Source organism: Sturnira hondurensis, unplaced genomic scaffold (assembly GCF_014824575.4).
Source record: "Sturnira hondurensis isolate 20B ecotype Veracruz unplaced genomic scaffold, ASM1482457v3 Scaffold0020119, whole genome shotgun sequence".
NCBI lineage: Eukaryota > Metazoa > Chordata > Mammalia > Chiroptera > Phyllostomidae > Sturnira > Sturnira hondurensis.
In genome coordinates this window covers 4184248-4209216 of record NW_028092750.1, presented here as the reverse complement: position 1 = coordinate 4209216, position 24969 = coordinate 4184248, and the positions used below count along the sequence as shown (strand labels likewise).

Below are 24969 nucleotides of genomic sequence, written 5' to 3'. Positions count from 1 at the left end.
GGGCAGTGAAGAGATGAAGGGGGTAGATAAGGGGATGGGGAGGTCTAGGGGAGAGCAGGGATATGGGGGTTATATGGAGGCCGCTGGGGCCAAGCACTTGTAAAGCATAGATTACAGGTGCAGGTTGGGATGCCAGAAGGGGTTGGGGGTAGATAGAGGCCAAGCCATAACGTGTAGCTCTGCCCTTCATGTAGATGGAGCAGGGAACACTAGGAGGCCATGGGAAGACCTGCTCTGTTCAACCTTCTGTAGGAGCAGGGACAGTGTCATGCTGGTCTAACAAGTGTGCAGAGGGGCCGCTCTACCTCCTGTGCCAGGAGCAACAAGCAGCTGTTCCCACTTTTCTTCCTTTCATTCTGAGTCCACAGTAGGGCCCGTTGGGGCATAGCCTCCTTAAGGATGTTTTGAGTGAGTCATCTCAGGAGTGTGTCCTCTATGTGATGACATGGCCCTTTTGTTGTCCTGTGCTGTCCTCAGCCTCACCAGAGGTGGGCTCTGGGAGTGGGTATGCCCAGCCCTGTCCAGAGCAGGCTTCCTCGGGTGTTCACTGGTGAGAGAACTGAGGCACTAGGTGCCCTGCCTGCATGGACACAGACAGAGCCAGGAGGCCTCGAGTGTAGGCACACCACAGGTGTGAATTAGGATTCCGGGGGGGTTCTTATGGTGCTCTTCCCCGTGCCTGAGTGTGGATGTGGCTGCTGACTGACCTGAGGAGAAGAGGCACTTGGGGAATTCTACTAGAGCCTGGCAGCTAAATTCCTTTCTGTCCCCTGGTGAACTCTCAGTCTCGTTTCTGGTGTTCTGCCCAATTGAAACGTTGAGACTCAGATGTGGTTGTGAAATGCCTGCAGCCTCCCTGCAGACAGACATCACTGTCTCTGTGAGGGTTAACTGCACTTCAGCTTGTTGTCTGGAACCGGTTCAGACTAGTTTTCTGGAAAGTGCTTTGTCTCTCAGACTGAATCCTGGGAAGGGTCATGTGGAGCCCAGTGATGTCATGGGATCAAAAACTGACTCAGCTGTTTTTTTTTCCCCTTGTCTTTAAATCAAGATATGTATGTGCTGCAGTTACAGGGTGCTGGCATCATGATGGGCCAGGCCTCACCTGACTCAAGTTTGCCTCATCAGCAGTTAAAGGGTTAAATGTTATCCTCACTCCTTACCCCCATGCAGTGAGCCAGGAGTGGGGAGGACATACTCACTGGAGGGGAGAGGGGTCAAGGGTCAGCTCAAGTTTTGCTGTGCACGACTGGACCTGGGCACTGACGTTGTTCCTGGGACTGCTTGGTTCCCTTTCCTGGATTTCAGACACCTCCAGGGAGTTCACAGTTTTCTTCTCTTTGCCTTGAGTCTGAAGCACCAAGAATTCCCCTTCTTTCTTGTAAACAGCCACCCTCCATTGTTTCTGTCTAGGTCCCTGAGGTCTCAGTTCTCCAGGTGCTCCACCACTCCTGTCCCAGCCTTCCCCAGGGTGGTAAAGAAGTGTTCCAACACACTTTGTGGGCCCTGCCTGTGTTTTTTATACCTGTGTCTGCCATTGTCATGTGGCAAGGCAAATACTCCAGCTGACACTGAAAAGTTTCTAGGAAGGTAGTAAGCAACTCATTGTGTTGAGTTTAAATATCTTGTTTTCTTCTTCCCCAAAGATCAGAATGACTGAAGAAGCATGCCGGACACGGAGTCAGAAACGAGCGCTTGAACAGGATCCAGCAGAGGACGATGTGGAGAGCAAGAAAATAAAAATGGAGAGAGGATCGTTGGCTTCAGATTTAAACACTGATGGAGACATGAGAGTGACGCCCGAGCCAGGAGGCCCAGCCCAAGGATTGCTGAGGGGCACTGAGGCGACAGCCATGAGCCGAGGTGAAGAACAGGCAGGTGATGGGCCTGTGGACATGCGCACCTCACACAGGTGAGTGGGAGGGGACAAGAACCAGCACAGGCCCAGGTGTGAGGAAGTGGGCTCAAGGCTGCACCTCCCCATTCCCACCCCTGACCTGTAGAAAGCAGGTTTTGGTGGTTATTGTGTAGGTGTCTGTGGACCCCAGCCCTTGGTATCATTGTGCCATCCTGGCCAAGAGACCTTCTTTCTGTGGCCAGGACATCAGTGGAACAGAGTGTGGATTTCATAGGAGGGGGAGTAATATCCTCTCTCTGCTATCCTGCTATCTGTTCAACTCAGTACTTTTGGTTTGTAGGAAAACTTGAGTTTTTCATTTGGTTATGCCTTCCTGCTTTTCAGATCCTGGGGCTCAGTAACTAGGGATGCTGTGACCTACGTGGGTTTCTTGGCTGTAGGCAGAGCCAGGAGCCCAGCCCAGGGTACATCTCACACATGCCACCACTCCTCATAGACAGCTCATCTTGGAGGAGGGGTCACACCGAGGCGAGGTCTTCTGTGGCTCTGTTGATTTCTCCTTAGTTGATACTGATTACTTCAAGAGTAACTTTCCTGTTCTGCTGATGTGGCTTGGTTAGTTGGAGCATCATCCCATATACTGAAATGTGGGTTTGATCCTTGGCTGTGGCACATACTGGAGGCAACCAATGGATGTTTCTTCCCCTCTCCACCTTGCTCTAAAGAAAAAAACAAAAACAATGAAAGAATGTCCTCAGGTGATGATTTTTAAAAAATAATAACTTTCCTGATTTTCCACTTTTGTGAAGCTTTTAAAGAAGGTTTGAACGAAATACAATTCAATGTTCCTCTGTATTTCTTCCCTCAGAACTTTTTCTCCCTGTAGAGAGAAATTCAGCCTTAGTTTCTTCTACTCCTGCTTCTGCTGTCACCCCCAGAGCTCTGGTGAAAGCAGTTTTCTCCAGAATGTTCACACCCAGAGTCTTATGACATTTCTCCTTGGGCATGTGAGTTTGGCTGTGGCTTCCCAGCCAGCCCCACAGCCCCTCCGTGTGGTCTATTCTTTGGCTCCCTTGCTGCCTCCCTTTCAGATTTCCCTTTCCCTCTGTTTGCCCAGGTGGGGGTGGAGGGTAAGAGGTAGCAGATACGAGGAAATTTGGGGGCTCTTGCTTTCTTGTGAGTGTTAGCTGATCCCCCAGAAGGGGCCTCAGCCTGCAGTCTTTGTGTTAAATTTGTTTTAGAACTCAGTTTGTTGGCATCCTCATTGTTTGAAAAGTCTTATTACCTCCTTGAGATAAATGGAAAAATCCAAAACCCTACTGGAAAAGCATCTTTGCCTGGGGGTATGGGGTATGCTTTGTGTTTCTGCTACCCAGAAAGGCCTTTTCTGTCTGGTTCTGTTTTCTTTAGCCCCTGTTCTAAAGCCAAAGGCCTCTTTAGAAGTTCCAAAAATAAAATTGTAACTCCTTTCTCTCTCTCTGACTTCGTCCTCAGCGATGTCTCAGATTGTGAGGATAAGGAGGAACTTGTGTTTGTGGAGATCTTTTGGGCTCCTGACTTATATTTTTTTCTTGTAATCACCATGCAGTTCTGCAGGGCAGTCCAGTGAATTGTGAGAGAGAGGTTAAGTGTTGAAGGAGCTCTGGGTGTCATCTGAGTGATTATGAGGGTACACTTATTAAAGCTGGGGACAGTGAAACAAGGAAAGGCTCAGAATAGAAGAAGCAACAGCAGACCCCAGGCCGAGTTGTTAATTCACTGGGAAGTCAGAGAAAAGAGGGGCCCTGGGGGCAGGTTCAGGGGATCAGCCTGGGATAAACTGCACTGCTCATGGCTCTCCTGATTGCAGGTCTCAGGGTTCCTTAGAGTTTAAGAGATGTGTGCCTATGGGGAAAGAAGTGAGGGAGGAGGAGGGAAAGGGAATGGTGTGGGCTGCTCCCTAGAGGGTGAGCACCTGTGCACTAGGTCCTTTGTCTTGATTTTTTATTTCTCTCGCAGGCAGGAATCTTAGGGGAGGTTTCAGGGGAGGGTTGCAGCAGAATATCCATCAGTTCTCCAGGTATGTTCTTTCAGGGATGTGTTTTCCACTGATTGGTTGGTCAGTCTTAGTCATGCAGCTGGTTCTGACATTGCCCACCTGGTTTTGCTGCTTTTCTGGGCCTGGAGCTGAAATACAGCTGAGGCCTAGATGTTATCTCCAGGGAGGTGACCTTCTCTATCTGGCTGTAAATTGGTCAGCCATTTTGTTCAGCTATTGGTCTCAGTTTCCCTATTCCACTTATCTTGGCTTAGTGTTCTGTCTCAAAATCACACTGCCTGACTGATCTTGGGCAGATGATCTTTGTCTGTGCTTCTTCATTTGTAAACTGGGCAATAATCTCTGCATTTCAGGTTGATGGGTGGTAGATGTTTACCCAGCATCATTCCTGGAGCAGCATAGCATGTGGTGAGAGAAGAATATGCTCTCAACACTGCCCTTCAGTTTTAAGTGTCACTGAAAATAAGATGTCATATGTAGAGCTAGTGTATCCACGAGTTCCCACACTAAATGTTCTGCCTATAATAGTTCATTGGTGAAGTACAGTCATAGGTTTTGACAGAATCAGAATCAGGTTTAGCCCAGAGCCATTCTGGAGTGAGTAGTATTAGAGGCAGGCAGTGTTTGGATTCTTGTTAAGAGTATCTGGCTTTGGACACACCCCCTGGGAACCTACACCACACAGAAACATACAGTTGATCCTTGAACAGTGTGCGGTTTAGGGGCATCAATCCCTTGTGCAGCCAAAACTCCATGTATAACTTTTTATTAAATTATATTTTATTGATTATACTATTACAGTTGTCCTGATTATTTCCCCTACTCCCCTCTACCTGGCACCACCTCACTCCCTCAGGACCCCCACCCTTGTTCATGTCCATGGGTCATACATACAAGTTCTTTGGCTACTCCCTTTCCTAGGCTGTACTTTACATCCCCATGGCTATTCTGTAACTACTTATTTCTACTTCTTAATCCCCTCACCCATTCTCCCCCTGTCCCCCATCTCTTTATCTTTACTTTGGTTTGCAGTGGATTGGTGCTCAATGCACTGAGCCACATCAGCCAGGGTTCAAATAGATTTTCAGTTTCTTGCCCTTTCTCTCTTTCTTCTGCCACCCCTATGAAACGAATGTAGGATTAATTAAAATTTTCCCCCAGGTTGCTTACACTATTCTCATTTTTTATGGATTCCCTTTTCTTCTTGTTCTGATAGGTTGGGTTTTTTTTTTTCTTATGTTCCAAGTCATTGATTCTTGGCTTCATCCACTCTACTATTGTTTCCTTGTAAGTTGTTATTTATATCAATTAGAGGGTATGCTTATTAAAACTGGGGAGAGGGAAGAAAGGAAGGAAGGGCTCAGCATAGAAGCAGCAGCAACAGCAGACCCCAAATTCTTAGTTTCTCACTGGATATTTTTTATGCTTTTTAGGTCCTTTCTGAGTTCCTTGAGCATCCTTATAACCAGTGTTTTAAACTCTGCATCTGGTAGATTGCTTATCTCCATTTCATTTAGTTCTTTTTCTAGAGTTTTGATTTGTCCTTTCATTTGGGCCATGTGTCTTTGTCTCCTTGTTTTGGCAGCCTCCCTGTGTTTGTTTCTGTGTATCAGGTGGAGCTGCTTTGACTCTTGTGTCCTGGTAGTATTGTGGCCTAATGTAGTAGGTGTCCTGTAGGGTCCAGTGGCACAGCCTCCCTTAGCTCCCAAATTGGGTACTCAAGGTGTATGCTTCACATGGGCTGAGTACACCTTGCTGTTGTAGTTGAGCCTTGGCTGCTTTTGGCAAATCAATGGGAGTGATTTACCTAGGCCTGTCAGCTGCAAGGATTGGCTGTGACCATTTACCACTGACCTCCACCCTTCGTGGAGGATCAACTGTGCAGGGACAGGGTAGTGGTGCTCTGATATAGGCTGTAGCTGTCCACTGGGTACAAAGGCACTGGGGTTTCCCTGGAGGTACGGGACAAGATTAGTCCCCACCTATGTTTTGCCCAGGGCCACCCTGCCTGAGTAATAAAGCAATTTGAGATGGCTGCTAATTGTGCTGCACTTAGAGATTTCCAGGTGGAGCCAAGCTCTGAATCTAGGCTGCTAGTTCTGGGCCTGGGGCTCACTAAGGCCAGCGGCTGCTTATTTGAGAAGATTTAGGAAGTCATGCAGCATTAGCCATGACCAGTCATTTGTATGGAAAAGCAGCTTGAGTGGGCCTGTAAGTTGGGTGGGACAGTCTCTAGAGAATCTCCAAGGGGGGGGGTCAAACAGTGTTAACCAGGTTGATGTAATCTTATATATGACAACAAGTTCTGTGGGGCAATGGCCCAGAAAAGGGACAATGGCCTCTGCTTGCCTTGATGCCAGACATCTCAGCCTCCCCCTGCACACCACTGGGTGCCCCTCAAGCTGCCTCTGTGGTACTGGAGCCCAGAGGGAATGAGTCTGAGTAGATGAATCTGTGTGTAGGTACTTTAAGAGGAGCTGCTTAGAGCTCCAGAAGTTTCTTCCATTGACTTAATCCCTGTTGGTTTTTGTAGCCAGAAGTTGTGGGGACTTAATCTTCCTGGCACTGGAACCCTGGGCTGGGACTCCTCTCTCTCGAGATATTCCTCCCAAATTTTTATCCACCACATGTAGATGTGGAACCAGCTCTTTCCTCGTCTGTGCCCCTCCTACCAGTCATGATGGATGTGGTTCCTTTAATTACATAGTTGTCAGACTTCATTCAACTTGATTTCTGTTGGTTCTGAGTGCTGGTGGTTCTATATTTTAGTTGTAATTTTGATGTAGTTGTGCAAAGAGGTGAGCAGTGTCTGCCTACACTGCCATCTTGATTGGAAGTCTTCTGTGTATAACATTTGACTCTTCCAAAACTAAATTGTCTTTTGGTATCCATGGGGGATTGGTTCCTGGATCCCTTGTGGATATCAGAATCTGAGAATGTACAAACTGACACATGTAAATTCAATCACATCAATAATTGCATTAAATGGGAATGGTCTAAACACCCACATCAAAAGGCACAAGTTGTCAGAATAGAACAGAAAGCAATCCAGATTAATTATGTGTTGTCTATAAGGGACAACCCCTAGATCCTTTCAGTAAAAGATGGGGAAAGATATCAGAAGTAAACCCAAAAAAGCTAGAATGACTGTATTATACTAGATAAAATAGACTTTAAGACAAACAGTATTGCTAGAGCCAAAGAGGAACACTTTATAATGATACATCAAGAAGATAATAGTCATAAATGTATATGTGCCTCACAACAGAATCCCAAAATACCTGAGGCATAAGCTGATAAGACTGATAGTAATAAACAATTCATCAGTTATAGTTTAAGATTTCACTATTCCACTCTCAATAATTGGTAAAACAGCTAAACAAAATCAGCATGGTTCAAGAATTCTCAAAGAGCCCTGGCTGGTATAGCTCAGTGGATTGAGCGTGGGCCCGCGAACCACAGGATCGCAGTTCGATTCCCAGTCAGGGCACATGTGCCTGGGTTGCAGGCCAGTTTCCAGCAGGGGACTCACGAGAGGCAACCATACATTGATATTTCTCTCCTTCTCTCCTTCCCTTCCTCTCTAAAGATAAATAAATAAAATCTTTAAAAAAAAAAGAATTCTCAAAGCGCACTGTTGGCCTATTTGGCTGTAGAACACTCCACCTGGTAACTGCAGAATAACATCTTCTCACAAGTACATGGAAGATTTTCCAGGGTAGGCTATATTCTGGGCCATGAAACAAGTCTCAAGAATGACTATAATAAAGACAGACAGTCATAAGTGTTGGCAAGGATGTAGAGGAAAGGAACTCTGATACATGGTGGGAATGTAAAATGGCATAAACAGTTTGGCAATCTTATAAAGTTAGACATGAACTTACACATGACTTGGCAATCTGTCCAAGGAATGGAATGTACACAAGAGAAATGAAAACATATGTCCACACCAAGGCAGGTACTTGGATGTCCATAGCATTCTAATTTGTAATAGCCCAAAAGTGGAAACAGCCCTGGAGGGTGGCTCAGGTGATTCACGTGTTGTCCCTTAGTCCACAGTTTTGATTCCTGGCCAGGGCACATACATAGACTGTGGGTTCGATCCCTCGGTCAGGGTGCATATAGGAGGCAACTGATTGATGCTTCTTTCTCACATCGATGTTTTTCTCTCTTTTTTCCTCTCTCTTTTCCCCCCTTTACCCCTCCTTCCTTCCCTCCCTCCCTCCTTTCCCCTCTCTCTAAAAATCAATGAACATATCCTCTGGTAAGGATAAAAATAAATAAAAAGCGGGAACAATCCACATATCCCTGGTTGAGCACAGTATGCTGGCTAAGTTTGTGAGTAGATGACTTCAGAAATGAAAAGCACAAACTATTGATACATACTACAACATGGATGAATCTCAGGCTCGTCATGCCAAGGGAGAGACTCCCAGCCCAGAGACTACACGTTGGAGAATTTAATCTATGGAGGGCGTCTAGAAAATCTAACAGTGTAGATATGAGAGAGTGGCTCTATGGGGCAGGGGTGGGTGGTAATCGTGATTAACAACAGCTCATGTTGATCAACAGATCAACAGCAGCTCACAAGAGAACTTTTTGGGATAATGGAAGTTTTCGAAAATTAGACTGTGGTGATGGTCACACAACTCCAAATTTACTAAAAATCATTGAATTTTGTACCCTTACAATGAATGAATTTTAAACATCCATATTATACCTTAATATGGATGTTTAAAAAAAACCAGTGAGGTTAAAATAGTTTGGTTTCTGTTCTGGCAACCATAAATGTGCTCACAGAGGTGGGAATCGTGAGCCTCTTGGTCTTTTGTGAAGCTGACTCAAAGGTTGGGCGCAGGCTGTCTTCCTTCCACCTCAAGTCAGGACCATTAGGTAAGGCTGAAGCTGGGGCATTCAGTGAAAGCTGTATTGGGGTCCTTGTTTTGTTTTTGTGATAAGTAGATTCTACTCCTGCGCTTTCCTGTAGAGCAGTCTTTTTGTCACAAATTGTTGATATTCAGAGATCATTTGGGACAAACAGTGGTGAAAATAACTCCCTCCTGCTCCCACTCCTTCACCCCCACACACATACTTCTCTTGGGTCAAGGAGCATTTAACTCAGCAAGATACGAACCTCTGTGCTAGATGTCCTGTACCGGAAAGGGTAAGGACTGAGTCCCTCATCACCTTGGGCATATGTGGGATTGGAGTTCCATGAACAGTCACCTCCATGTTTCATTGAAAATGTGTTTGTGTGTGTGTGCCTTTTTCTGAGACACCAACTCTGTGACAGGCTGGTCCTGGGGACAGAAGTGATCTGATCATGCGTTCTGGGGTACTGTGTTATGAAAGAACATGCAAAGGTTTGGGGGAAACTACTGGGAGTGTGGCTCATGGGGAGTAGAAGTCACTGGGTGTCTGAGCAGACCATCTCTAGTTCCTCATTTTACCTGAGAGGAAACACCGGAGCCCCATTTTCTCCTCTTAATAGCTTGCCACGTGGCCCTTGGATGTGGCACAGGTGTTCTAGTGACTGCCATTCTGGCTTCCGTTGGGGGGTGTGTGGCTTTGAGGCAACCTTGTATCTCCCACCTCTCCCCCCTTCCTTCATTGCGTCATGCATTTCATTAGCTGTGGGTTGGGCTTTACTCAGACCAAGGGCTTATCGCCTGTGTGGTGTGGGTGGGTGAGAAGGGCTATTATGCCCACCGATGGCCTAATGGGTCCTGGCAGTAGCATCCTGAGCCCTTAGAGATATTAATTGGCTTTTGTTTTTCTGGCTTTCCACCTCCCTGGTCAAGTACTTGGAAGTTCTAACAGACTGTAGCATGCACTAAAAGTGTCTGTTTACTGGGCCTCCAAAGCAGGGCATCTTTGTTGAAGCTGTTATCCTTGATGACAAAATCACTGTCTCATCTTTCTTTTGAGACTTTGGCATTCACTGAGGGAGTAATGGGGATGGCATATCTGTGTAGAAACCAGTCACCTCTTTCTTGCCCAGGGATCTCATTGGCCAGTCATTTGGAATTAAGACAGAGCTTGGTGACCCACAGTGCTGAGAGTTGCGTGTGTGAGCACATCATTCACGCGCACGTTAACACCCAGGTCTTCTTCCAAAGCAAAAATGAATCTGAAAGTAACATGGTAGTGCAGCTACTTGTCTGTAATGTCAGGATGTGGTGATAGCCTGTTCTCTGCTGTGTAGCAATGGTCAGAAAAGGTTTACATGACCTAAAATGCCTCTAGGGGTCATAGATAGAGTTTTTGTTGTTTGGGTGATGCTCTTTAGAAGTGGCCTCTTGGGAGCCGAAGGATAAAGTAAACACTGGCGCTGCCTGCCCTGGCAGGAGGTAACACTATTGCACACTGTGTGTGCCTCTCCTGGTGCAGCTTGCACATGCTTCTGCCTATGTCATCCAAAGCCCTAGCAGGACACAGAACCTTGCCATGACCCCAGAAAATTCCCTCAAGTCCTCCATGCAAGTCCTGCCTTCCCTGACTGGTGCACTCTCCCTCTAGACCAATCTCTCCTCAGACAATGTGTGCTCAGTAGAGTCTGGCTTCTCTCCATGTGCTTTGAGATTAATTTGTGTTCTGTGTGTATCAGTATTTTGTTGAGCAACTTCTGCGTGGATATGCAGAGTCGTGCACTCACCTGTCTGCAGACCAGGGCTGGGTGAGCATAGCTACTGTGATAATTCCTGCAGAAGTCTTCACATGGACATTGATCCTCATTTCTCTTGCTAAATACCTATAGGTTGAATTATATATAGGGTCAGGGGGTTGATGTGTATTGTTTTGAAGAAACCGCTGGTCCTTTCTTTGAAAATGTCTAAGCCTTTTTACTAATGCAGGTATGGGGGGCTGGCCACTTCATCCTCACTTTGTGTCTTCAGTCTGCAATTTTAGTCATTGGGTCTCAGAGAGGTATGGGTCTAGATCCAGGTCTGCTTATATAACCATTATTCTTTTCCCATTGGTGACAGAAGGGTGATTGTGGCTGCACTGGCTGTCTGCCTAGTGGTGGTGGGGGATCTTGTCTGTCATATGCAGACATGAGCTCCCACCCACCCTGTTCTTAGTACCATACCCCACTGCAGCTGTGCCTGGCCTGCCAGCCAGCTGTCTGCTGGAATGTGCATCCTTGAGTGAGTTGGTTGAATATTACACAGCTGTGGGCGTGATGGCTTGGGAAAGGGCCCTAGTTCTCCCATAGCCCAGTAGGTGTGGGTGTGGCCCTTACCCTGGTTCTTCTGCAGTCTTCCTCATAGGGATTGACCTCCCTGTATTGTGTGAGAGCTGTGGAAGTTCTGCAGCCAGAAACCTGTTCCTTCCATCTAACCATCATTTGAGTTGGGGGCTGCAGCTGCCTGGGAGACTCTTTGGAGCCCAGCCCCTCCTCAGCATCTGTTGTGGGCAGGCTGCTGCCTTTCACTACTGATTCTCTACTGGGCAATTTCCAGGAGAGCCTGGGGCAGTCTGAAGGAGCTGCTCCATCAGCTCCAACTGGAAATCTTAGCCTGCTTGCATTTCTTAGCATGTTCAGCACATGGGAACTGAGAGGTATGTTCCTTTGGAAATGGGTTCCTAATTTTGTGCTCCCTTCCCTGTCTCAGCTGCCACCTACAAAGCTGCATGGCGCCTCTTCGTCTCCTCATTCTCTGTCTCTTCCCTGCCCTTTGGGCTCCTCATCCCCAGTTCTCTCTGTCCACCTGCCTTTATTCTCCACCATGTCTTATTCCAGGTTTGAAATAATTGAAATTTGAGGGTTTCATCTGTACTTTAAAAAGTCATTAGATTATTTTGGGGTATCAAGGTAACAGATTCTGGATGTCTTGTTTCTCCTTAAGCGACCCGCCCACACTGAGCATAGTGTGAGCCAGCCTGGTGCACTGTGTTATTGCCACTTTTCTGTTGCCTTTATCACACCCTCCTCTGGCCATGGAGGGGATGGTTTCTCACCGGACAGTGCAAACCTTCTGGGGATGTTCTGTGTGGCTGCCCCTATACATAGTAATCATGGTAAGCATCCTAAGTGCTCATCCTTCAGCAGTCAGCTGTTAACACATATGTGAGTTAAGCAGATTTGCAGATTATTTTGAAATTATGTGTTGTAATTCTTCAGTGCAGTTTCTGATACTTCCTCACAGCATGTATTTCTGCTAGTACTTTGTCACATGTTGACCGGTTCTTCAACCTGTAACCAGTGCCCTGGGTGTGTTTGCAGGTCATTTAAGCGTTCTATTTGCATGCATATGTGAGAGAGGGTCTCTGATCAGCCCTCCACTGGGCTGGCTAAAACTGTTCTTTATATACACTGCTTTGTATCTTGTAGCTAGTTTCTCTGCAGTGCTGAGAGCAGTTGTGCCAGAACCTTAACCAACATGAGGGGGCGGGCGGGGGTGGCAAGCGCACTGGCCAGAGCACTTGGGCTGAGGGATCATACCTTCAAAGCCACCTAACCTTGTAAAGGAGTAAGATGAAGGGGGCCTGCCTATCTGTAGAACAGGTGGAAACGAGTGAATTCCTGGGACCTCTCCAGGGGTCCAGGAGAGAAGCATTTTCTCCAGGGGTCCTAGAGGAAAGAGGAGAACTGGCCTATTCGTAAGAGATTGCCAAGCTTTTTCCCTCAAGAAAATAAGCATGTGAATTATACTTTGTGAGCTTGAGGGTGGTGTAGCAGGTGAGGGAAAACGAACAGAGGTATCTTGCAACCAGATTCCACTCACCCCCGTGTGACCCAGGACAGTGGGCTCCCTGTGCTTGGAGCCCACTGTTTTCTGTGAATCAAGGTTTGGTCATTCTTGAGCCTCAGAAGCTCCCAGCATCGTTCAGTGAAGTTTGTCACAATAGTGATGGGAAGGAGCCATGGGGCACATGGGACTCATGTGTGTCCAGGAATGAAAGAGAGGAGAGTAGGTGGAGGGCCTACTCTCCTAACAGGGTTACCAGATTTTATTGGCTTATAATTAGATAGATTTTCTTTTTTTTAATATATTTTATTTATTTATTTTTAGAGAGAGGGGAAGGGAAGGAGAGAGGGAGAGAAACATCAGTGTGTGGTTGTCTCTCATGTGTCCCCCACTGGGAACTGGCCTGCAACCCAGGCATCTACCCTGACTGGGAATCAAACCGTGATCCTTTGCTTCACAGGCCTGTGCTCAATCCACTGAACTACACCAGCCAGGGCTAAATAGATTTCCTTAAAAGATTTTATTTATTTGTTTTTTGAGAGGGGAAGGAAGGGAAAAAGGGAGGGAAACCTCAATGTGTGGTTGGTTGCCTCTCATGCATCCACTATGGGGGACCTGGCATGCAACTCAGGCATGTGCCCTGACCAGGAATCAAACCAGAGACCCTTTGGTTCTCAGGCTGGCACTCGATCCAGAGGCACACAGGCCAGGACTAAATTAGATTTTATAAGGAAATTGTGGCATACATGTGGGGTGAATCCTATTAAATTTTTAGTACCTTTCACTTTTCAAAACACAGCTTTGGCAGCAAGAAAAAGGCTACATGTCAGGAAGACTCCACTCTGGAGCCTTCACCACAAGCACTGACATGGCCCCTTTACCATCTCTAGGACCCAAAGAATATTAGGTTGTGTGATAATATTTGTTGACAATACTTATGAGCTCATTTAAAGATGACAATAGTAAACCCATTGTCACATGATAGCAAAAGTAGCATTTTTTATGAGAGCTATTTTGCAGATTTCTTTAATACTTGCTGTAGCAAGTAGATGGCTGGATTCTCATATCTCTTCTGTGTCCAGTTTCTTGTGATATGTTGTTAGGGCTGAAGCATGTGAAGAAAACCCAACCTCACACAGAAAAGCAGTTGGATCACAGTGGTGTGTTTGGGTAGTCTTTTTGGGGAATTGTGCATTTCTTCCTTTAGTGAGACACCAAAACACAAAGTGGCCTCTCCCTAACAGTTAGTTGCACTATAGACTCTGAAGCCTCTTTAGTGAACTCGTACTAGTTATATTAAAATCTGTCAGTTTTTCTCACACTTTGAACATAATAATACTTTTTAAGTAAATAAACTCTTAATTTTAGGATCATTTTAGATTTACAGAAAACTTGCAAAGATTCTTTCTGTACATCCTACCTCAGTCTCCCCATTGTTAATACGTTATTGTGAAACCCAACACCCATATGTTACTGTTAACCAAAGTTTATAATCTATTCAGATTTCCTGCATGGAAACATTCAGATGTTCCAGCATCCATGTTACATTCCGATTTCTTAGGCACCTCTGGGCTGAGACAGTTTCTCAGACTTTCTTGGTTTGATGACACTGACATTGTTGAGAACTGGTGAAGTATTTTATAGAACGCTCTCAGTTTGGGTTTGTTTGTGTTTCTCTCATGGTTGGACTGGGGTGATAGGTGTATGGGGGAAAGGAGGACCACAGAGATGAGGCACCTTCTTGGTACATTGTGTATAGGGCACATGCCATCAGTGTGACTTCCCTCTGATGTTGAGCTTGATTCTCTAGCTGAGGTGGTGTCTGTCAGGTGTCTCCTGGGAAGCTGCTCTCTTCCATTTTTTCATGCTGTCTATTTTGGTAGGAAGTCACCATTTACAGCCCATACCTAAGGGTATGGAGTCCCATTCCCCTTTTTCCAGGGTGCAGCATTTGCACAAATTATTTTATATTTTTCTGCCTGGGAGATTTTACTCTTCTCCCCCTGAATGACTTTTTACTCGTATTTGACTTTGATACCAAAGAACATTAGAAAATAATAGTTCAGTTAGTTATTGAGATCTTCCAAATAGAGTTGATCCTTGAACATCATGGGCTTGCACTCTGTGGACCACTTAAACATGGATGTTTTTCATTAAATAATGTACAGTCCTGTAAATGCCTTTTCTTTAGAATTTTCTTGACTTTTTTTTTACCTGTCTTTATTGTAAGAATAACAGTATGTGATACATATAACATACAGAATAAGTGTTAATTGACTATGTTATCTGTATGTCAACCAGTCAGCAGCGGGCTATTAATAGTTAAAGTTTTTGGAAATCAAAAGTTACAGGTGGATTTTTGACTGTGGGGGGGGTCTGTGTCCTTAACTCCTGAGTTGTTCAAGAGTCGGCTGTACTGACGCATTTCATTTTTGGTATTGCAAAATCAGATTAGTTAATCTCTGATATGTTGGGAAGCTGTTGGACTCACAGTGGCAAACACAAATTTTCCAAATTTTTATATTTTGCTTAAGGGAAACTCAGACTTTATCATTAGTGACACAAATACCTGTGGCAGTTTTTCCTTGGAGCAGCAGGTTTTGTTTTGACCATTTTGGAGAAAATGGCTGCTAAACAGCCAAGCTTTAATAATCACAGTGTGCCTGTCAGTCTTTCTTTCAGACAGCAAGAGTACTTTATTTGGTCACAGAATGTTAGAAAGACATGGACTCATGAGCTGAGGTTTAATACAATCAATAACTTCTTCATAAGAGTGTTGCCCATAGTATGACAACATAACTCCTGGCACAGCTTGGCACTGCTCTCCCAACTTGGCAAAAAAGACAGATGTTGTCTCAGTGTTGCAACAACCTGGCAGAGCCCCTGGAGGGATCCCGCATACCACTCAGGGGACTGCTAGTGGCTCAGAGCCATGCAGAGGATGACAGTTGGGCTGTCCCTGGCTTTCCAGCATGGGCAGAGACAGGATGCCTGGTAGGGCTCTGTGCTGATGTCTCAGTCAGCACAGTGGTTGATGGCCTGCTGGGGTCAGACAGTGGAAGGAAGAGAAGCCCTCAGCCTGGGACCTTGTCCCCAGGGACATTTGATTGCAGGGCGTGAGCCAGATGAGTCAATTCAGAGCATAAAAAGTGATGGGGCTGCTCTGAGTGTGCACATTGCATTCTGGGAGGATCTAGAAAAGAGACGGAGCCACCATCTTGTTGACTAGATGACATTTTGTGTGTGTGTCTTTTACATATCATGATGCCTCCTTGAGTATAGTGTCGCCCATTCTGCATATAAAGAAACCAAGGCTAATTGAGGTTCAGGGCCAGCTTCTTGGCAGAGGTGCACCTAGCCCCCCTGGTCCTCCTGTATGACCTGAGTGGCTGACCTGTGTGGAATCCTGTGGCTGCTGGACTCAGAGTAGCTGGAGCAGGTCCCGTGGGGGTTAGGGGACCGGTGGCCCTGAAGGGATTTGCTATTGGAAGGTAGGGGATGATCCAGCAGTTTGAAATTGGTATCTAAAAGGGGACAGGAAACTTGCAGGCAAGAGCATGCACTTTTCATTTATCACAAAAGTTTGTGGTCATTGCATGCTGAAAAGCAATGTTTCTTGTGTGTGGTTTTCAACTACACATAACAGTTTACTCTTGCCGTATGTTGGTGAGGAAGCTGGTACCCCAAGGGATGTGTTTGGGTTCATTTGATGGATGAAGTCTCTCTGAGCTGGAGAGTGCTCCTGGGTTTTCATCATGTCTTCCCCGGTAGAAGATTGGCCTGGCATGTAGTTAGGGGACCAGAGGAAGGCTAGTATTGATGCTGTGGCCAACAGTCTGTGTTCGACGTTTGTTTTTCTTTCACTCTTCCTGGGCCCTCGCCCTTGGGGAGCTTGAATTCCTAAGTGTCAGAACCCCACCCAGTTTTGTCAGGCAGATGGTGGTCCATGTGTAGTAAGAGTTGTTTCCCAGTCAAGTTCAAGGATCCCATCTATGTCTTCACACTGTCATCTCTGTCACCTGAGGGACTTCATAGGCAGGTATTGCTGGCTGTCTAGGATCTTTCAGACATAAATGAAAACATTTTCTGCCCCAGCTGTTGTGGTTCAGTTATTTGGAGTATTGTCCCATACATCAAAAGGTTACTGGTTCAATTCCCAGTCAGGGCCCATACCTAGGGTTGTGGGTTTAGTCCCTGGTGAGGCCAAGTATGGGAGGCAGCCAGTCAATCGTTTCTCATGTTGATGTTTCTCTGTCTCTCTCTCTCCCCCACCCTCCCCATTCCTCCCTCTCTAGAATCAATTAAAAATATCCTCGGGTGAGCATTAAAATCTTTTAAAAAAAATTTCCCTTTTAATCTAGTCCACAATATAGTGTTTGCTAATCTAAGGTAGAGAAGTCAGAGTTGAAAGTCACATGGGACCCATCCTGTCCAACCTTATAACCCTCTGTAGGCCAGGCATATGACCTGAGCAAGTCACTCCCTCTCCCAGGAGTGACTTCACCTGTGGACCTGGGTGACAGGCAGTAGATTAAGATTACTTGGAAGCATGGAACTTAGGGTTGGTACAGAGATGGCCATTATAAAGGATTAGAGTGTGTCCTGGGTGATTTTCCAAACCTGACATAGATCAGCTTTTCTGTTCTATGACTATGGTCATTTCTAACAAGTGCCCCTTCCCGAATTTCTGAGCAGAGTATGCTGAATTGATTAAACTTTCCTGGTGGCGTTGCATCCTGGCCGGACAGGTTGGCAGCTGTTTGGGTCTTACTGCAGTAACCTGCTTGAGTGGGAGCTGATCCTGCAGGCTACCCCATTGCCACTTGGTGTTGGGGTCTTTTTTCCTGGGGTCACTGCTAACTGCTGGCTCAGGGAGGGCTCAGGGAGGTCCTCTACAGTTCTCAGTGAGTCTGCATACCCCTGAAACTGGCTTCCATCACTGCTTCCAGTCACAGTGAGGTTCTCTTGGCTTCCTTGGCCAGGTTTTGTGACTTTTGGGGGTTCCTGTGATCCTAGAAAAACCCCCAGCAAGAAAGGCTGGACTCCTCCTGACCTTGCTGAGGATGCAGTGCTCCTCTGCTCCTGCCTCGTGCCCTGGGATTGCCCACCTCTGTGCTGGGGGCAGTAAAGTGGGAATGGGCTCACAGGCCAGAGGCTGGCCACACATGCTCCCTCCTTTTCTCCTGAGATGTTCAGCTGTAGCTGTGGCGGGGTATGCCATAATGGAGTCCCAGAGTGATAGCTGGATCTGAAATTTCCAGGAAGAATAATGGCTGAGTTTCAAAAATCCCATTGCAGCTGCTCACCTTCATGGCCTCTGTGGCCAAGAAGCAAAATGTATTCTGACTTACCCGCCTCCACAAAGCAGGCTTTTTTTCTCCTGACATCCCAGCCAACTGGGTGTCAAGTTACAGTGCTTGGAGAAGGGGCAGTGAATGCCAAGAAGGAAGCAGAGAGGTAGGAAGCGGGTAGGTTTCAGGGCTTCAGGATCTGGAGAAGGGACAAGACATCACCCCCACCCCCTCGCTCCTGCCGCTGCCCTGCCCCTGCCCAGTTTTTCCTGGGAAAACCCTTTTCTTTCTCCCAACCCTCTTGTCTTTCCTAGGGTAGTATCTAGGGTGGATGGTCTCTTTTGGGGACAGTCTGAGGGAAGACAAGGAGTTACCATGGTGTGGGCTAGCCCTGTTGGCCCCATTTTCTCAGAGGTTTAAAGTAATGATACGGAGTTGTCTGCTGGTTGGCTGGACAGTGGTTCTTGTGCTCTTATCCTTGCAGTCCCATGTCAGCTGGGCTGGATGTCTCCAGTGGCTTTGTCACTCACAGGGGATTTCTAGGCCCATCTCCATGTCTGTCTTTGTGACTCTCAGAGACCCTCTTTCCACAAAGCTGGATTAGCATCTTATATTAGGGTGCACTCAGGACACCCCCAGAGTGCTCACTCTAGGAGCCCAAGTGGAAGCTGCAAAGTTCCTGTGGCCTTGCCTTGAAACCTCGCAATGTTGCTTCCTCCATGTTGCTGCAGTTCAGAGAGCAAACCACAAAACCAGCCCAGGTCATGGAGCCAGGGCCGGACAAGCTATAGCACAGGCAAGGGTCAGCTTGAATGACCTCCTCCAAAGGACTCTCCAGGCTGGACTGGTGGCCTCATCAGGGTGGAACACTGGTCCTCTGAACACTGGTCCTTGTCAACCATGAGTATTAGGGCTCACTCTTAACATCCACCAAAGTTCTGAATTCATAGGCTAGAGGTTGGACTCCCAGGGCTTCTTTCCTGAAAAAGACACATAATGACAGAATCCAGAAATCCTTTTAAGTGAATTTGTACATCTTTAGCAACATAGCATCTATGTGCCTGTGGACATGACCACCCAGGTGTGCAAGGTTATCAGTCACTCTACAGGTATTCCTGGGTTCCTCATGAACTCACAGACCCCACCCTGGAACCAGGTGCCAGGGACAAGGCGGTAATGGGTATGTGCCAGCTCTGTTGCCTGAGCACCCACTGTGCCAGGCCTGTGCTAGCTGCAGGGATGCAGTAGCTGCAGTCCCTGCTCCTCCAAGATTTGAGAATGTTTTAATGTTACCCCAGTGGCTGATTGTGAGCAGCCTCTTAGTGCCCCAAGAAATGTCAGAGCTTTGACTATCCTGACAGTCTCTTTGGGTATCTGAGCCTCACTCAACAACTCCAAGGGGCAGCTGGGCAGAAAACCCTGTTCCTATCCTGCAGGAGGAGGCACAGAGAAGGAAATGTCCTGCCCTAGGCCTCTCACTTGGAAGAGGCAGAACCAAGTGATACCAAAGGTGGTGTTGTGGGAACATGACAGCAACACCCAACTCCTTCCCCAGTGTGCAAGTTTGGTGTACAGTGCCCACTCATGATAGGCCTTTGCAAGCATGGCCACGGGGTCTGGGAAGAGGAAGCCCTGTGGCCTCTCCACTACCCCTAGCCAGCATGGCACTTGGAGGAGATTCCTGCTCCTCTGGCTCTAGGGAGATGTGGGGAGCCTTACACCCTCTTCTGGGTCCATAGTATCACATGAGGGGTTGCTGCTCCCCCCCCCCCCCCTTTTTGCCCTTTACTTGTTGGGTTCCCCTGGGAACATCCCGGGCCCTCACCAGGAGCTGGAGTGCCCAGGCTGCTGTTCTGTGACAGCCTATAGTCCCCACAGTGGGTTGAGAGAATCCATCTGTGGGCTGGATTCTAAACGAGCAATGACTCTGTGGGCTGACTGGGCAGGGCTTCCATGCTGGCACTGTGTGGGAAGATGGAGTCAGAGGCACTTTCCTTGGACAAGTTTGCTGGAGTGAGGGTGTGGAAGTGGTGACTCTACTCAGGCCTGTGCTGCCCTTAGATGTCTCCCCAGGTTCTGTCCTGAAGCTTCCTAACCCCAGGGTGGACAGTAGTGGACAGGGCTTAGGATGGCATCCATGGGCATGCATACTGTGGGAACACTGACCACACTACAGGGGTCAGGGCTGGGACAGCCAGGGACCTTCTGAGGGTATAGAAGGGTTGATGTGCATCTTGAAGTGTAAGTTGGAGTTCATAGGGGGTCTTGGGAGTTTGGTGGAGGGAATGGTGGTAAAGGTAGGAGCCTATGGCAAGATGAGCCTAAGGGTATAGAGGCTAGTGGGGCTGAGTGGCCTGGAAGGTGTGAATGGGCTTTAGTGGGAAGAATGTCCTGTGACCCAGGTGGGAGTTTGCAGAAGGAGTAGGTGAGGCTGGTGTTGATTTAGCAACTCCTCATCCCACCTTTAACCACAACTAGCAGCCACCTGCTTCTGGACCCAGCTCTTTTGCTGGAGCCTATCTGCCTCTCTGCCACTGACCTTGAGGAGGACTTTGTTGTCCTGAAGCCTTACTGGGTCTGTGGTTATCCCTAATTTCCCTATTGTGTGCAGGAATCTCAGGGGTTTTGTAAAATGCAGGATCAAGCAAGTCTAGGACAGCAAGATGCTGTAGTTCCATAAGCCCCCTGCAGAAGCTTCCCCAGTGGGCAGTAACCCTGTGCTGCAAACCCCCCCCCCTCCTTCCTTGGATCATAAGGACAGAACCACCTTTTATCCAAGGGTTTATCCTTACTGCCTGGTACCACACCTACTTCTTAGGTGGGCATTCAGCAAATAAAGAGTGAATGAATGAATGCAGGAGCATAGATGAAGCACTCCTTCCCCAACATCAGGCAGGCTCATTCAGAGAACCACAAAGGTCAGAGCTTCTGAGAACAGTTTGTGTTCGCTCTATGAGACTTCCCTGGCTTGGGCCAGGGAGACACTAAATGTTAACACTGACCACTGGCTGGTGAAAGATGGGACAGTAGCCTGGCATTGTGGGTACAGGATTCTGTTGTAAATTACGTTTATAATCCAGGTCTTCCCTCCAGAAAACTTGAGGGAAGTTCCTGGCAAGTTAACAGCTTTTATGTTTATCTAGCCAGGGGCTTGCCCAAAGGGAGGAGGTAGTGAGACCATTTTCACAGACGGCAGGCTAGCCTGCTTCCAGGAATTTTTGTAGGTCACATAAAATCTCTTGATCACAATATTTTGCATAAGGGTTCCTAAGATAGGGTTTGCCCTGAAATCATATAGCTTCGAAAAAAACTTAGTGCCCAGGTAGCTGCTGTGCACTGAAGCAGTATACCTAGCCATGCCACTGTCCCCCTAGTGTGTTGGGCTAGATTTCATTTGTTTTTATTATCCTGGCCTAAGTGGTTCTGTAATTTTAAACAATTTTTTAAAAAAGAATGTCCATGTTCATGTTTATTCTGTGTCAAAGAGGTGTTCTTTTTCCTGAATTAAAAGAACTCTCTGGGAAGGAACTAAGAGAGTTTGAAGCATCCTTGCTTTAAAGATGGAACTTAGGAAAGTTTTTTTGTTGGAAACTAGAAGGGCTGGTGGCCTCTCGGTTTGGAAAGGATGACCTAGTCTCTGTAATACAGCACAGTCTCTGTGGGCGTGCAGCGCACAGGAAGTGCCTGCCAGCCTGGCAGCTCCAGGGTGAACCGGGTGCCTCCATTTTCTGACAACACCTGAACCCTACCTCACTTCTCAAAATGAAGGCTGCTTGTCACAAACTGGTTAGAACTGGCTGTTGCCATGGTTTTCACCGTTGGAAGGCACAGTTAAAGGGTCACATGACCAAAGAGGGAAATGCCTTTGTCACATGACTTTTTGGTGGCCTGATTAGCATACAGGAAGTACACTCCCTGCTGGGATGCTGAGTGATCTTTGATGGGAGGTGATGTCATCTCTTCGACGAGTTATTGATTAGTGTCAGTCCAAAGTGGGACCTGGTAGTGCTGTGGTCAGAGTGCCCATCTCAGGGAGCTTTAGCTTCCACATGATCTCGGTCCCTCACTCTGCCCTTTTCCCTCAGGCAAATTTCAATTTTTTAGCTATTTCACCCTCCTAAGATACCCTCAATGAGATGATAAAAAGTGATAAATCCCTGTAGATCACTCTCGCCTCAGCACTCACCAGGTTAGGAAGCGCCTGCAGTCTAACTCTAGACAAGGTTCTGCCTCGGCTGCTGCTCTGCTTGCATGCAGCCACCCGGGAGCCCACCTGGGTGGGGCCCAGTGCCATAGCTCCTGTGCTGGGGCCCTGCATCTGCTTGGTGTCTCTATGCAGAGACATCCAGAAAACCTGGGATTGGAGCCTGAGATCATCTTGGAAGTTGATCTTGGGCTGAATGGGCAGCCAATAGAGAGACATAGACTTGAAAGAGTGGTGTTCCATGAATTGATTGCTTTTTGGTTGGCTGAGGCCAGAGTGAGACGTTCTGGGTTACTTTATAAACAGTAACCGGTTTCTGGACTTGAGAATGGAGCCTGATAACTCCAGTTAGGGGTTATATATCTTTAAGTGGGTGCCTTTGGTCCCCTCCCTGATTTCTTGTGAGGCCAGCCAGCAGCTGTACTGTTTAAGTTGGATCATGGCTGGGAATGTCGAGGTGCAACTGCTGTGCAGCTCTGGGAGTTGGGGAATAGGATTGGTTCAGAGGGGGTGCAGGGGTCCAGAGTCCTGGAGGAGTCAATGAATGCTCAGCAGCTGGTCCTCTGTGAATGTGCAGCTCACTTCAGGAACAGCAAAGGTGGTTTAGTGTGCTGTTAAGCAGCAGTTTTCCATCCGTAACTGCCCCTGCTTAGCTGGAATAAATACAGTGAAAGGACAATTTAGAGCTGTTGGTTAAACTTCGTTTGTTCTCTGGGCAATAGTGCCACCTAGTGGATATATTTGGTCCTCAGTTGGTTCTGCTGCTGATGGAAAGAAGAATCAGTTTCTTCAGCACAAGTGTTGAGTGAGGCCAGATCTTAAGGGCAAGTTTACATTGTACCCTCAGCAAATGGAGCCGCTTGGTTGGAGGTGAAATGTTGTCTCTGGGACCCCTTGTTCTCCTGTGTTGAAGTGTTGTCCTGTGTGTGGAGGTTCAGATATGCATAGCAGAGGTTCAGATGTTCATATATGTCTTAGGTACTCATGAGTGGTCGGGCTTGTGGTAAGAGGGCAAGAGAGTAATGGGCAGGGGTGGGAGTTACTGAAAAGAGTTTGTGAGCAGATCAGGTGGGTGAAGAATATCCAGATATGCAAGATAAAATGTACTTTGTGTTCTAGTCTATTTCAAAACTTGCAGCCTCTACTGCCACTGAAATGATGAAGGGGCCACATGTGGCCCAGGAAGCAGGCAGCCTTTGCTAGGATCCAGGGTCAAGCTTTCATAATTCAATACCTAGCCACATTTTACACAATACCTAGAGAAAGGAGTGGTGGTGTTTTCCAAAATGCCCATGCCATCCTTCAACATATAGGTATCCTCATCCCTGGGGACACAGAGGCAGGCACCAAGTACATTCCCAACTGGGCAGGGCCCAGCCATATATTGGTGGCTTTGGGAACTGCACAATAAATACAGTTAGAGAAGGCAGCCTTGGTGGATGATAGGGAAGCCATCAAGGAGGTCACAAAGAGAGAGATTGCCACCAGTGGGGCAGTGTGCAGCCGCCTCCTTGCTGTCTGTGTTTGAATCTAGGCACCTGGAGGGTATGGGCATGGGTCTCTGGGGAACAGTGTCCAGCACAGTCAAGGTGCTCTGATAACAACTTGCTGTCCCTGCTCCACAGCGACATGAAGTCTGAGAAGAGAGCCCCCTCACCTGATGTGATTGTGCTCTCTGACAATGAGCAGCCCATGAGCCCACGGGTGAATGGACTTCCGAAGGAGGCCTTGCAGGAGACCAGCACTGAGGCCCTCATGGTGAGCCTTGTCCCCATGCTAGGGACCACCGCACCCAATGGCATCCCCGAGTGCAGCTGGTGACAGTGGGGCCTGTGAGCCTGGCTGCTGACCCTTCTTCTCAATACTGTTATTTTGCACTTGCAGAAAAGTAGTCCTGAAGAGCGAGAAAGGATGATTAAGCAGCTAAAAGAAGAATTACGGTTGGAAGAAGCAAAACTCGTTTTGTTGAAAAAATTGCGGCAGAGTCAAATACAGAAGGAAACTACCGCCCAGAAGGTGTGTGCAAGTCTGTACTTTCATCAAGGGTCAGTGAGAGCCATTCAGAGCTGGGGACAGAAAGGCTGGTCATGGGGAGATGGGTTTCCTCAGGGGTATGAGTGCCGAGGTCTTAACAAGGAACTTACAGATGCAAGTTGGATACAGATCCAACATGGATTCCCATGTTGGATTTAGGTAAAGGGTATCAGAGTACTGCTTATCTAAAATGTTCCAGATCTGAGTACATAAAACTCACTTCCTGTGAAAACATCATGGCAGTGGAAAGCAGATAGATGTGTGAAGCTGCTGAAAGCACACTTCTAGGTTCAGAGCTCTGTCCTGAGCTTTTTTTTTTTTTTTTTAAGATTTTATTTATTTATCTTTAGAGAGAAAGGGAAGAAGAGAAGGAGAGAAATATCAATGTATGGTTGCTTCTCATGAGTCCCCTGCTGGGAACTGGCCTGCAACCCAGGCAAGTGCCCTGACTGGGAATCGAACCACAATCGTGTGGTTCGCAGGCCCATGCTCTCAGTCCACTGAGCTACACCAGCCAGGGCCGGAGTTTGTTTTTAAAAAGACCTTTTGCCCTACGGATGGCTGTGCTGTTTGGCACAGATTACTGTGGGTTTTGGGGCAGAGCCTCTGTCCTAGGGCACCTGCTGTCTCCCCTGATGCCTGAGGCTTTTTGTGTTGCTGTTCCAGTCACAGCTCACCATGTGGGGCAAGTTTCATGTTAGTTTTATTGGATTTCTGTGAAGGTTCACGGTTGATTATGTAGCTACTCTTATGGTAACACTGTCATTCAACCAGAAAAGTGAGTGCATGTCGGGCAGGACAGCTGACAGAGTGTGTAGAACATGTATCTCCTAAGACAGAGGTTCAGGAGA

General features: G+C 47.2%; 1 protein-coding gene across 4 annotated transcripts in view; it reads left to right on the top strand.

The window, feature by feature from the left end:
- The window catches only part of GATAD2A (GATA zinc finger domain containing 2A), a 113391-nt gene that overhangs the window by 77942 nt on the left and 10480 nt on the right, over positions 1-24969 (top strand). For 3 of the 4 annotated variants that reach the window (XM_037029008.1, XM_037029010.1, XM_037029007.1), the window contains exons 3-5: positions 1647-1912; positions 23710-23842; positions 23969-24100. In XM_037029008.1, the coding sequence (XP_036884903.1) occupies positions 1647-1912; positions 23710-23842; positions 23969-24100 (531 nt within the window). The remainder of the gene's footprint in view (positions 1-1646; positions 1913-23709; positions 23843-23968; positions 24101-24969) is intronic. The other variant, XM_037029009.1, reaches the window with a different exon arrangement.